The following is a 14,257-nucleotide window of genomic DNA, read 5'->3' as shown; positions in this document are numbered from 1 at the left end:
GACAGACAAGTAGAAAGACAAGCAAAGACAGACAGATAGATAAACTTACCAGTACATAGTTCACTTAATAGAAGATATTCATTGCGGTTTTCTTTGCTCTGGGTCTTATCGATGGCTGCTGCTGCAATGAACTCCACTATGTATGGGTGACCAGACAGCTGCTTTGATATGGCTATTTCCTGGCGAATAGAGTCACAAGCTGCCTGGTCAGCTCCCAAAAGTCTCTAAAAGGAGAAATATGGAAAAGAATGAATCAGAAAAATATTCTTCAGCAGAATACAGTAAGTGCTTGTCGTTCATTAGGGTTATGTCAATTGGTCAGCCGCAAGAAATGGATTTTTGTAGAGCAATAAAACTCCTTTAAAATGGGTGCAACAACCATAGTTTAACTACTGTATATTGATATAATGGCACAAAAATCCTTTGTAGCACCCCAAAATATCACCAGACACAAAAATATACTTGCTTAAAGTGTACTGTATTTTGAAATTATTAAAATAGATATATTGTTAAATTATCTCAAAATACAGCCTCAATTATAAACAGTGATTACTATAAACAGCAATTATGTGATAGTTTAATCATCCATGCAAAAACAAAGAGCCGGTAAAGCTGAGCAACAAGAAAAATGAGAGCTAACTGTATTTCACTATACTACACTCTTGCATACTGATTTTCACTTTTTAACACTCATGTGAACTGCATGAATAACAGCTAGCTACAAGGAAATCTCAACAGGCTATATGGAGAAATAAACTGGAATGGAAGAGGTTCTAGAAAGCCTCCTAACCCCTCAAGAATACAGTCTCAAATCTGTGAATGGAGAGATACCAATGACAGTCATATATAAGTTACCTTTAGAGCATATGACTGGCCATTGGAGGGATCTTGAGCAACAAACACAAAAGCAAATCCACCTGTAAATTAAAAGAGAAGTTAGTTTACCTTCATCATCATCATCCTAACCTCTTTTTCTCATCTTAGAATGGGGTAAGGTAGGGCAAAGAAAGCAAGGAATGAGAAATACACAACACAGGGAGAAATAAAAAACAGGATGTCCAATGAAATGGCCACACACACACTTTCACTTAATATTCAAGCACCCATCGTAACACCACCTTACAGCCATGATTTTATTTTCTGTATTAGATTATCATCCAGAGGCTTGAGTGGTGAGTGAATGAAAGTGTGGCAAATTAAACTGGAATTAGCTTATGTAGAGATGTTGCATTTGTGTGGCTACTTGCTGTAAGGTTAAGATGTCTGGCTATAGTGGTAGACAGATATACGGATCGACAGACTAATAAAGACAAATACAGAGATAGATGGATAGCCAGCTACGTAAATGCGCAGATTTTACCTTCCACTTTTTAGCTGTATATTTTCCCCACTTCAAAGTTATCCCCATTTTTTATGGAATTAGGATCCACTCACTTGATGTAGTGCTGCCTACTTCTTCCTTAGCCTTTATCATTCTTTTTCTGTAACTGCCCTCCTCTCTTCCTATTTCTCCCATCTTTCCTGTCGCTTCTTATTGCTTTTCTTTCCTTTACAGGTGGCTTAACATTGAGTGACAAGCCAAATGGTTTCCTGTATGCCAAGAAACCATTTACAACGCAGGGTGGTAACCATATAACAAAACCATGCGTGCTCCTTACGAGTCAACAAGTGGGTTGGTGGAAGGTTAGTGCCCATCCCCGTAAAACAAATAACTCAAAGTCAAGTGGCCACCCATTACTGGATTATGGCATCTGGCAATAGACAGAAAGATAGGATTTTACAACAATGGCACTAGCCCATGTACAACAGCCTATAGTAGTACAACGATGCATTTTTGACCCAACTACAGGCAGATACCTCAATCCTGGGAGAGGTGGCCACAAATAAAAAACTGCCTACTGGGTACCTGTCACTCTGTCCTCCATCATCAGGTTGCCCTGTATCCAACCCACACCCCTCTCTCATATACGGTACCTCTGCCCCATCCCTCCCTCTCATCCTTTAGTCTCCTTCTCCCCCTCCCCCCTCCACCTCACTCATGCACTCTCCTAGATGTTCTCTTATTTTCCATTCTCTCCACATGACCAAACCATTCAAGGTACTGTACTTCTAATGCTTTCATGCATTTTCACAACTACTTTCTCCCCCATCTAAAATGATGTTTCTGCACTAGCCCAATCTAAAGAGAAAGGAAAACTATCTACAGTGTCCATCTGTAGCTAGCCAGATATTAACTCCTGTACGGGGTCACCACAAACAAATCGCCTCCATGTTGCCCTGTCCCCCACCATTTCGCTGCCCTCCCGTAAGCTCACAAACCCCTCTCTCATATACCTCTCCACTCCATCCCTCCATCTCATCCTTGGTCTCCCCTCCCTCTTCCCTCCTCCACCTCACTCACATACATTCTCCTCATTGGCCTCTTGCTCTCCACCCTCTCTACACAGCCAAACCACCTCAATGTATTTCTCTCAATGCCTTCTACCACATCCACATTCACACCACAATGCTCCTTAGCTTCCTCATTGGTCAGTCTGTCTCTCCACATGACTCCACATGCTCCTCTCAAATACTTCATCTCCACTGATCTCACTTTTGATTTGTGTCCTTCCAATAAGGTTCAAGCTTTGCTGCCATACAACAGAGTTGGTATCACAGTACTGTCATGCAGCAACTTTTTCACTTTCATGCTCACTTCTCTATTTATTACTTCTTTCAAAGAGCCAGCAATCTTTCTTCCTTGCTGTTTCTTATCACTTTTTTCAAAGAACCAGCAATCTTTCCTCCTTGCTGTATCCTTTCAAGCACTTCATCCTCTAAACCTTCATCCTTACTTATCACACTACCCACGTGCTTAAATGCAATCACATTTTCCAATTCCTCACCATCCAGCCTCACTATGCATTCAGTGACTTCATTTCTCTCGAAGAACACAACTTACTCTTCCCTACATTCATCTTTAGAATTCGTTACTTACACTCCCAAACTCATTCACTAAGTCTTGCAGTTCCCCTTCATCTCCACTTAACAATACAGTATGATCTGCAATATACAGAAGAGGAAGTTTCCAAATGCTGCCATCTCTCAGAAGGGCTGCTTCAACACCCACTGCCCTACCTTGTACAATATATATCTCTTTTATAATTCCATCCATATACAGCTTGAACAACCATGGGGACATGACACATCCCTATTTCAATCTGGCATTCAGACAGAAAAATTCCTTCAATTCACTAGCCACATGCATTGCAGCATTAGCAACTGACACATACTCTTCTAAGCATTGAACAGCTTCCCATTTACTCCATATATTTTTAATATTTTCCACATTCCTTGTTTACTCTATCATATCCTTTCTCCACATCTACAGAAGCTGCATATTGTACACCTTTCCTTTCCCTAGAGCTTTTCCATTAAGGACCTTAGAATGAATATCTGATCTACACAACCTTTTCCCTTACTAAAACCTCCCTGTTCTTCTCCAACTAATTCCTTTGTTATTTCCCTAGCTCTGTCAATAAGTATCCTACCATGTATATACTTTACCTATTATTCAGTAACCCCTTGTTTTACAATGCCTCTTTATACGATATTTCGCTTATACAATGTCAACATTTTAATATCCTATGCTCGCTATACTATGGGACCAATTCACTACAATGATGGATCGTCCGCGGCTCAGTGAACAGCGAACGCAGCACAAAAGTCCCCACAAGGTAGGCACTGGACAACACACACTCGTCCACAGGTCATGTCCCATCAGCCAGCACTGCCCAGCCAACCAGTTCTAACAGTGATGAGTGAGGGCTGTGAGGCCCTTACTGTCCCTTAGCCTTGGAGTCGGGATAATTTGCCGACAAGTCAATTCACTATCAGGACAATTCCCCGTCATTTATATACATATCAGTTTATTTAGCAAGTACCGTACACTAGTTTTTGAATTATATAAGTTATAAATGAGATGGCGGTTTATTGTTTTTATAATAAATGTAAAATACGGCCCCTCCCCGGAAAACAACTACCGTAACTAAAAAGACAAACAAAAAGCCTCGGACAAGGAATGACCAAACGATGACGACCCAGGACCAGACAAAGGACTTGGTAATGGCAACATGGAATGTAAGAGGAGCAAATGATGAGGTGAAAGAGAGAAAGATTGTCCAGGTGCTTGAGGGTGCGAAAGTGGATGTATGTGGAATAACTGAAACAAAATGGAGAGGAGAAAGTGTGAGAGAATGGAAGTATGGATGGGGTATATATGCAGGAGTAGGTGAGAATGAGAGGGCAAAGGAAGGAGTACCGGGTATGTATAGTTGTGAGTAAAAGATGGAAGAAGAGCATAAGACAGTATGGATCACTTGGGTCAAGGATTGTGTGGGTAAGGTTGGAAATTGGAATACAAATGTGGGCGATTGTGTGTGTGTATGCGCCAACGCAAGATCGTGCTAGAAGAGTGAGAGAAGAGTTCTGGACAAATGTGGAAGTGTGCATGGAAAAGTTTGGAAGGAATGAGAGTGTGTTTTTGATCAGTGATATGAATGGTAAAGTAGGGAATGTGAAGGTGGATGGAATAGTTGGTGAGTGGGGTCTGCCTGCTGAGATAGATGAGAATGGCAGTGCGTTAGTGGACATTTGTGCTGGGAGGGGGTTGGTGATAGCCAATACCCTCTTCAGGCATAAAATGATAAACAGGTATACATGGCGGGTGATGAGAAGGGTGGGTGGTGAACTGAATGAAAGGAAGGCAACAATTGATTATGATGTGGATGAAAGGATGCGAAGATGTGTAATGGATGCAAGAGCTTATAGAGGTTGGGGGAGTGGACTTTCTGACCACTACTTGGTGCTGGCCAGAATTAGGATCCAAGTAAGATGGAGAAATAGGACAAGGGAAAGACGAGAGGAAGGAGTAGTTGCAAGGAGAGTGGAAAGGTTACAAGAGGATGAGAAAAAGGCAGAGTATGAGAGAGAAGTGGAGGAACAATTGGGCAAATACGAATTGGAGCAGATGGGGGACGTGGAAGGTGAGTGCAGCATATTTACGGAAGAAATATATGCAGCATGTGATGTAGTGTGTGGGAGGAAGAGAAGACCGGGGGGGGGGGGGGCGGCGGCGGCGGCGGCGGCAAGGAACAGCGTGGTGGACTGAAGAGGTGAAACAGGCTGTGGCACAAAAGAAGAAAGCATACAATGAATGGATGAGAAATAGGGGCGTGGAAGAAGTTGAGAGGCAGAAGAGAGAGTTATATGTAGAAAGAAAGAGAGAGGTGAAAAGATTAAGAGAGAGTAAGAAGAGAGTGGATGAGGAATTTGGAAGGAATTTGAGTGTAAAGTGAAGGGACTGTAAGAAAATGTTCTGGAAAGAGGTGAAGAGAGTAAGACAGGGTGGAAGTTAGGTTAGCAGGGGAGTGAAAGATAAAAATGGTAGATTACTAGTGGAGAAGGGAGAAAAAGTGAGCAGATGGAGAGAACACTTTAAGGAATTGTTGAACATATAGGATGGAAGCAATGCGAGTATAAGTGGCTGGGGAATGGCTGGGAGAAGGAGGGAGGTGAGAAGACAGAAAGAAATCAGTAGGACAGAAGTTGTGGAAGCAATGAAAAAAGTTAAATTGAGGAAAGCCCCAGGAATTGATGGAATGTGTGGTGAAATGCTGAAGCATGGGGGAGAGATAGTAGTAGAATGGATGTGGAAAATGTGTAGATTGGCCTGGGAGGAAGGTTGAGTCCCGGAGGATTGGAAGACAGGTATAATTATTCCCTTGTACAAAGGAAAAGAGGAAAAAGAAGTATGTGGTAATCATAGGGGCATTTGTCTTCTTAGTATAATAGGAAAAGTGTATGGTAGGATACTTATTGACCGAGTTAGAGAAAGAATAGACGAATTAGTTGGAGAAGAACAGGGAGGCTTTAGGAAGGGAAGAGGTTGTGTAGATCAGATATTCATTCTTAGATCTTTAGTGGAAAAGTTTCTAGAGAAGGGAAAGAAGTTGTATGCGGCTTTCATGGATTTAGAGAAAGCATATGACAGGGTGGATAGACAAGGATTGTGGAAAGTATTAAGAATATATGGAGTAGCTGGGAAGTTGTTGAATGCTATGAAGATTATGTATGATGGTGCTGAGGCTGCAGTGCTTGTGGATGGTGAACTAAGTGAATTTTTCTCTTTGAAGGTTGGGTTGAAACAGGTATGTGTCATGTCTCCATGGTTGTTCAATCTCTTCATGGATGGGGTAATAAAAGAGGTACAAGGTAGGGTAGTGAATGTTGCAGTGGCCCTGGTGAGAGAGGATAGTGTTTGGAAACTCCCTGTACTGTTGTTTGCAGATGATACTGTGTTGTTGAGTGAAGATGAAGGAGAGCTGCAAGGCTTGGTGAATGAGTTTGGGAGAGTGTGTAAGAAATGGAATCTAAAGGTGAATGTAGGGAAGAGTAAAGTGATGGTCTTTGAGAGAGGTGAAGTCAGTGAATGTACAGCAAGGTTGGATGGTGAGGAATTGGAAAATGTGAGTATGTTTAAGTACTTGGGTAGTGTGATGAGTATGGATTGAGGTTTGGAGGGTGAAGAGCTTGAAAGGGTACAGCAGGGAAGAAAGGTTGCTGGTTCTTTGAAAGCAGTGATAACAAACAGGAAAGTGAGCATGGAAGTGAAAAAGTTACTACATGACAGTATTGTGATACCAACTCTAACGTATGGAAGTGAAGCTTGGACATGGTTGGAAGGACACAAGTCAAGAGTGAGAGCAATGGAAATGAGTTATTTAAGAGTAGCCTGTGGAGTCACACGGAGAGACAGGCTGACGAATGAGGATATAAAGGAGCATTGTGGTGTGGATGTAGATGTGATAGGAAGCGTTATGAGGAACACACTGAGGTGGTTTGGCCATGTGGAGAGGATGGAGGGTGAAAGACTGACGAAGAGAGGGTATGTGAGTGAGGTAGAGGGGGGGGGAAGAGGGAAGGGGAGGCCGAGGATGAGATGAAGGGATTGGGTGGAGAGGTATATGAGAGAGGGGGGTGTGAGTTGGGAGCAGGGCAGTGAAATGGCGGAGGACAGGGTGACATGGAGGCGATTTGTTTGTGGCCACCCCAAACGGGATTGAGGCATCTGGCAATAGATAGATAGATAGAAAATTTAAAAAATATATAAATACTGTATATTGAAACGCGAAGCAGGCGATTTACGATCTTTCCTTTATCGTTTAACATAAAGCTACATACGGGACATTGGTATTTATATAAACGCCTAATGACCTTAAGTGAATGACTGACATACTTCGGAAATATCCGAATAATCTTCATATTACAGTACATCTATATAAACGTTTCGGGACAATTCGCTGTCAAGTCAATTCGTCGTCACAAAAAGACAATTCGCCATCAGGACTTTTCGATGTCAGGACGATTCCCCGTCGTTTATTTACATATCAGTTTATTTAGCAAGTACTGTACATTAGTTTTTGAATACTGTATTTGTACATCTTCGAAGTTGTTTTAAAATATGCCCAGGATGTTTTAGTACCAATGGAAATTCATGAAGATGGCTATGGGTGATGCTAGAATATAATTCAAAGTCAACTACAGTGAGGTAGAAAAACGTTAATTATTGTCTAAAAGTCTATCTATCTATCTACTGCCAGACGCCTCAATCCCGTTCGAGGTGGCCACAAACAAATCGCCTCCACGTCGCCCTGTACCCCATCATTTCACTGTCCCGCTCCCAACTCACATTCCCCTCTCTCATATACCTCTCCATCCCATCCCTCCATCTCATCCTCAGCCTCCCCCTCCCTCTTCCCCCCTCCACCTCACTCACATACACTCTCTTTGTCAGACTTTCACCCTCCATCCTCTCCACATGGCCAAACCACCTCAGTGTATTCCTCATAACGCTTCCTATCACATCCACAGCCACACCACAACGCTCCTTTATATCCTCATTTGTTAGCCTGTCTCTCCATGTGACTCCACAGGCTCCTCTTAAATAACTCATTTCCACTGCTCTCACTCTTGACTTGTGTCCTTCCAGCAACTTCCAAGCTTCACTTCCATATGTTAGAGTTGGTATCACAATACTGTCATGTAGTAACTTTTTCACTTCCATGCTCACTTCCCTGCTTCTTATCACTGCTTTCAAGGAACCAGCAACCTTTCTTTCCTGCTGTACCCTTTCAAGCACTTCACCCTCTAAACCTCCATCCTTACTCATCACACTACCCAAGTACTTAAACATACTCACATTTTCCAATTCCTCACCATCCAACCTCGCTGTACATTCACTGACTTCACCTCTCTCAAAGACCATCACTTTACTCTTCCCTACATTCACTTTCAGATTCCGTTTCTTACACACTCTCCCAAACTCATCCACCAAGCCTTGCAGCTCTCCTTCGTCTTCACTCAACAACACAGTATCATCTGCAAACAACAGTACGGGGAGTTTCCAAACACTATCCTCTCTCACCAGGGCCACTCCAACATCCATTACCCTACCTTGTACCTCTTTTATTACCCCATCCATGTACAGACTGAACAACCATGGAGACATGACACATCCCTGTTTCAACCCAACGTTCAAAGAGAAAAATTCACTCAGTTCACCATCCACACGCACTGCAGCCTTAGCACCATCATACATACTCTTCACAACATTCAGCAACTTCCCATCTACTCCATATATTCTTAATACTTTCCACAATCCTTGTCTATCCACCCTGTCATATGCTTTCTCCAAATCCATGAAAGCCGCATACAACTTCTTTCCCTTCTCTGGAAACTTTTCCACTAAAGATCTAAGAATGAATATCTGATCTACACAACCTCTTTCCTTCCTAAAGCCTCCCTGTTCTTCTCCAACTAATCCCTCTGTTCTTTCTCTAACTCTGTCAATAAGTATCCTACCATACACTTTTCCTATCATACTAAAAAGACAGATGCCCCTATGATTACCACACACTTCTTTTTCCCCTTTTCCTCTGTACAAGGGAATAATTATACTTGACTTCCAATCCTCTGGGACTCTACCTTCCTCCCAGGCCAATCTGCACATTTTCCACATCCATTCTACTACTATCTCTCTCCCATACTTCAGCATTTCACCACACACTCCATCAATTCCTGGGGCTTTCCCAGATTTAACTTTCTTCATTGCTTCCACAACTTCTATCCTACTGATTTCTTCCTGTCTTCTCACCTCCCTCCTTCTCCCAGCCATTCCTCAGCCACTTATACTTGCATTACTTTCATCCTCTATGCTCAGCAATTCCTTAAAGTGTTCTCTCCATCCGCTCACTTTTTCTCCCTTCTCCACTAGTAATCTACCATTTTTATCTTTCACTCCCCTGCTAACTTCACTTCCACCCTGTCTTACTCTTTTCACCTCTTTCCAGAACATTTTCTTACAGTCCCTCCACTTTACACTCAAGTTCCTTCCAAATTCTTCATCTGCTCTCTTCTTACTCTCTCTTACTAATCTTTCCAACTCTCTCTCTCTTTGTACATACAACTCTCTCTTCCACCGCTCAACTTCTTCCATGCCCCTATTTCTTATCCATTCATTGTATGCTTTCTTCTTTTGTGCCACAGCCTGTCTCACCTCTTCATTCCACAACGCTGTTCCTTGCACACCCCTCCGTCTTCTCTTCATCCCACACAGCACATCACATGCTGCACGTATTTCTTCTGTAAATATCCTCCACACACCTTCCACGTCCCCCATCTGCTCCAATTCATATTTGCCCAAACGTTCCTCCACTTCTGTCATATACTCTGCCTTTTTCTCATCCTCTTGTAACCTTTCCACTCTCCTTGTCTAAAAGTGCAACTTATAAATGATATCCAAAGCCTACGCAATTGAATGAACATAAGACTTTGATAGATCCCCCTGAAAATTAGTTATTAAAGTATCACTTAATCAACAAGTATATTTATAGAATGACGGGGAATTGTTGTGACAGGGAATCGTCCATATTTTGATGGTGAATTGACTTCACAGCAAATTCACTCGGAACCATGTCAACAACCCTACTTGCTTCAGTATAGGTAAGAACTATGGTATATTGTAGTTTTCATGTTTTTTCCTCTTTATTCGCTATTTATGTGGTACTTTAAATGCTTAAGCATAAGGATATTTCATGTAGGTGAGCGCTAAGGTGTGCGTGTGAGAGTTTAGGCAGGTCTCGGAAAGTATCCCACTTGACTCCATGTTATAATGGGCTCGCTATACGATGGGGTTTTCAGGAACAGAACCCCATCGTATAATGAGGGGTTAGTGTACTAGGAAGACAAATGCCCCTATGATTGCCACATACTTCTTTTTCCCCTTTTCTTTTCCTGATATATGGGTAGGAAAGGAAACTTATTTTGGCAATCTTCAAGGAGACATAGGACCACCTCAAAAAAAAAAAAAAAAAGAAACAAAAAAAAAACTACCCTTGAACTGATTCAATGACTTAGTAAAGGTGAACTGATGTTCATTTTTTAGTATGAAGAGGATTCATCAAGAAACGAGAAAATTACAATTACCGGTATATAAGGGATTGGTTAGTTTAAATTACCATACGATATGTTTAATTAGGTTTCATTAAGGCAGGTTAGTATAAATAAGGCTGGCTTAAGATACAAAAATTTAGGCTAGGTTTGGATGAATCAGCACTGATAAGTGTAAGTTCGGGACAAAATGGCATTCTAAGATAGCACCTGTTTCTCTTTGGTGCTGATGGGGACTGTAAACAAATACAAATTTTTAAAAGCTTTTAACCACTTAAAGAAAAAAAAAATGGAAACTTTAAAAAGTACCTAGAAAATATTCAATGCATCCCATGAAGGCCTTTGGTAAAGGAAAAAAAGAAAAAAAAAAAACAGCAAAAAGGGTGGTCCCATGATTCTCTGAAGATTACCATTAATATTACTGAAGAGTATACTGTAAGTTACAGGAATGGGAAATTTCGCCCCACAAAGTTTAATGATGTAGCTACCAAAAATCAATTTTTTATGGTGAGGCAACAATTTTTTTTTTCCAATAACACAACTGAGAGATTTTAAGTTAATGAAGGTGCTTAGGATGGCTATAAACTGTTGTATTATTCCCTTCATCCTTCTGAATAACAATGAATGGAAAACCATTTTCTAACAGTCACACAGATCTCAAAACCTGTGAAATGACATGAAAAGTTAACAATCGCCTAATTGAGAAATAACTGTATTTCAAGTTTAATTAAGCAGCTGTACATTAAATAACTTATAAATTACTTCTCATTCCAAATATGATATAGTCTCCGTAGAGTTTTATGGTACCAAAAATGTACTGTGAAAATCCCGATTGACTCCTTTCGAGGCATGAAAGATGCATTAAGCAGTAACTACATACAAGTTGTACAGAGTATTTTTTGGCAAATTATTTACTATCTATGTAATAAAATAAAGAAATAATCTATGCTTCCAGCACAACAGAAGCTTACCTTCTGCAATAAGCTTCCTGATACGAAGTCGAATTCCATTAATCTCAACATCCTGGCCAACAAAGTCATTGTCTGTCGTCGTGCTATTCGCTCCTAAATATCCAAATGCACTTTTAAATAGATCAGCCATACCGCGACCACAGCGAACTCAAGATGTTGAGTCTTGCTCATGACATTACTCTCAGCTGAGAAGGGTTGCCTTTTCCAAAGTCACAAATGATGCTAAACTTGCTTCCTAAAACCGATAGAATCTTGCTAAATATTAAAAATATCCAGAAAATCATTAGAAAAAAAAAAACCAGCTCCCTCAAATGTTGATAAAACTTTTTTTTAAATACAAATAAGGCAGGTGGATTTATTGTAGATAGGCGTTCATAATTACTGCTAAATGGAAGTGACGATATTTAGAATATGCGGGTAAAACGCTACCTTGGCAACCCTACAGCTGAGACCACATCTATAGACGCTTTGATTTACCCTCCCACGCAGACAAGTTTGCATCGGATCTTTTCTCTAACATGTTTAAATACGGGCTGCTTAGTAGAAAACCAGAATGATAAAGAATCAAATTATATGTCTATTTTCATTGTTGTGCTACCTTTACGCACGATATTGACAGGTAGTTCGTTTCTCGTAGAATGCAGATAGATGCTCCCCCAGTCCCAACGACTATCCATGCTTGGATGCTCCTCGGTTCGCGGTATGTGAGTGAATATGCAGAACAATAGGGCTTCTTCAATCCATCACTTTGATGACATATTTTTAGTTCATTCTGCCTTTAGGCGATTTCATTTGATTCATGATCTTTTTTTTTTTTTTTTTTTTACTAAAAAATTAGCTATAATCTTAACAAGAATGTTTAAAACAGGCTAAATATACCACTGTAAAGCAACTGTAAAAGAAAACACTTGTATGTGCCAATGAAGGACTAATGCTAGGTGTTTTTGGGTCGGCCTCCCGTCCCTCTAACGCCTAGTGTGTAGCTGGGTTCTCTTTCTAGACTGGAGCTTAGACAAATAAGAGAGATGCAGGATACAAAAACCCAAAGCAACAACCTTACACTTGTATTGCTAAATTCTGCAAGTGGAACGGGTAGATGTCACAAGAGTAATTACTCCGGGCAATTATAAGAGTATAGTGGAAGAAAGATTGGCATGGTATGAGCTAGAGCAGATGGAAGGGTGGACCGTGGAAGACGTATGTAAGATATTCACGGAAGAGATAGGCATAGCGTGTGAGATGGTTTGTGGAGTGAGGAGGAGATACAAGGGTGTGCAAGGGACAGATGGTGGAATGAGGTGAAACGAGCTGTGGAACAAAAGAAGAAGGCATATAGAGAATGGTTAGCGAGTAGCGGTAGGGGAGAAGATGAGAGAGAAGAAAGATGTATATGTGAGCAGGAGAAGGGAGGTGAAGAGACTGGTGAAGGAGAGTAAGAAGAAAGTGGATGAAGAGTTTGGGAGTAAAATGCCCGCCGCCGGACCACCCACCCTGCCACCCCCCACCCCACCACCGGGCCACCACCACCCCACCACCCCAGGAAGAGACCACGGAGGGGCTAATGACCCAGGGCAAGAGGGTCACCCACCCACCACTGACCTGTGCCCCTTTTCCCCGCAACTGCCCCGACACCAGGTGAACCAGGATCGGAAACAACCTCGCAGGCGGGACAACCATCGACAGCAGTGGGGTGGGACTGAACAAGAGTCAGTCCCTAGTAACGTTTTGGCGACGGCCATAGTTACACCCCTCAAGGGCAGGAGACCCTTCAGTGAGCCACGAGGTGTCCCTACCTCTGCCACGTCCAGGGCAAGAGGCCCTACAGTGTGCCACGAGGGAGCAATACCCTCCGCCACATCTAGGGGAGGAGGCCCTTCAGTGTGCCACGAGGCTCCAGCACTCTCCGCCACGTCTAGGGCAGGAAGTCTTTCAGTGAGCCACGATGTGTCCGTGTCCTCTGCCACGTCTAGGGCAAGAAGCCCTTTGGTGTGCACGAGGGGCCAGTACCCTCTGCCACATCCCGGGCAGGAGGCCCTACAGTGTGCCACGAGGGAGCAATACCCTCTGCCACATCCAGGGCAGGAGGCCCTACAGTGTGCCATGAGGGAGCAATACCCTATGCCACATCCAGGGCAGGAGGCCCTACAGTGTGCCACGAGGGGCCAGTACCCTCCTCCACATCCAGGGCAGGAGGCCCTACAGTGCGCCACGAGAGGTCTATACCCTCCGCCACACCCCGGGCAAGAGGCCCTTTAGTGTGCCATGAAGTTCCAGTATCCTCTGCCACTCCAAGGGCAGGAGGCCCTAGTAGAAAGCGAAAAGTAGGTCCCAGGATAAAGCAACCTGGAGCCACGCCTGTGACAGAGACAGGAGAGAGAGTCGCCTCTGTGCTTCCCTCCCTGTATATAGGAGAGGACACGGTCTCCGTGTGCACTCCACCTTCCGCGTTCCCCTGTGGGAATAGCTTGACACCACCCGGGAGAGTTGCCCCGAAGGTGTCACCAGAGTAGAGGCAAAGTCTGAGACCGGACCTGCCTCCCACTCCTGGGCGATCTCTGTCTTCCTCAGGCACCAACAGGAGACGAGGCCGCAGCCCAACCCTGACGGCGCGTCCCCTGGCAGACCACCGCCGCCCCACGACCCCCAGGCGAGCCCAGCAGACTACAGGCGAGGGTAACTCTGACCCCCTCACCTCGCGGAGCCACCGACGCCAGACCCGCCTCCTCCAACTGTTTGGCCCCAGCCCCAAGGGCCACCTCTCAGATCAAGGCCCCCAGACAGGTGGGCCTCCCTGCACC

At 43.2% G+C, this 14,257-nt stretch overlaps 1 protein-coding gene across 1 annotated transcript in view; it reads right to left on the bottom strand.

Annotated features, from left to right (window-relative positions):
* The window catches only part of aux (cyclin-G-associated kinase), a 462,562-nt gene extending 450,973 nt beyond the window's left edge, over positions 1-11,589 (bottom strand). The window contains exons 1-3 of the mRNA XM_080283925.1: positions 11,460-11,589; positions 856-917; positions 50-224 (exon numbers count right to left, since the gene is read on the bottom strand). Of these exons, the coding sequence (XP_080140051.1) occupies positions 50-224; positions 856-917; positions 11,460-11,589 (367 nt within the window). The remainder of the gene's footprint in view (positions 1-49; positions 225-855; positions 918-11,459) is intronic.
* Between the last annotated feature and the right edge of the window lie 2,668 nt (positions 11,590-14,257).

This window comes from Coenobita brevimanus, chromosome 99 (assembly GCF_032717465.1).
Source record: "Coenobita brevimanus isolate Jiangsu-jjx chromosome 99, ASM3271746v2, whole genome shotgun sequence".
NCBI classification, from domain to species: domain Eukaryota; kingdom Metazoa; phylum Arthropoda; class Malacostraca; order Decapoda; family Coenobitidae; genus Coenobita; species Coenobita brevimanus.
The sequence above is the reverse complement of the archived record's forward strand: the minus strand, read 5'-3'. Positions and strand labels throughout refer to the sequence as shown.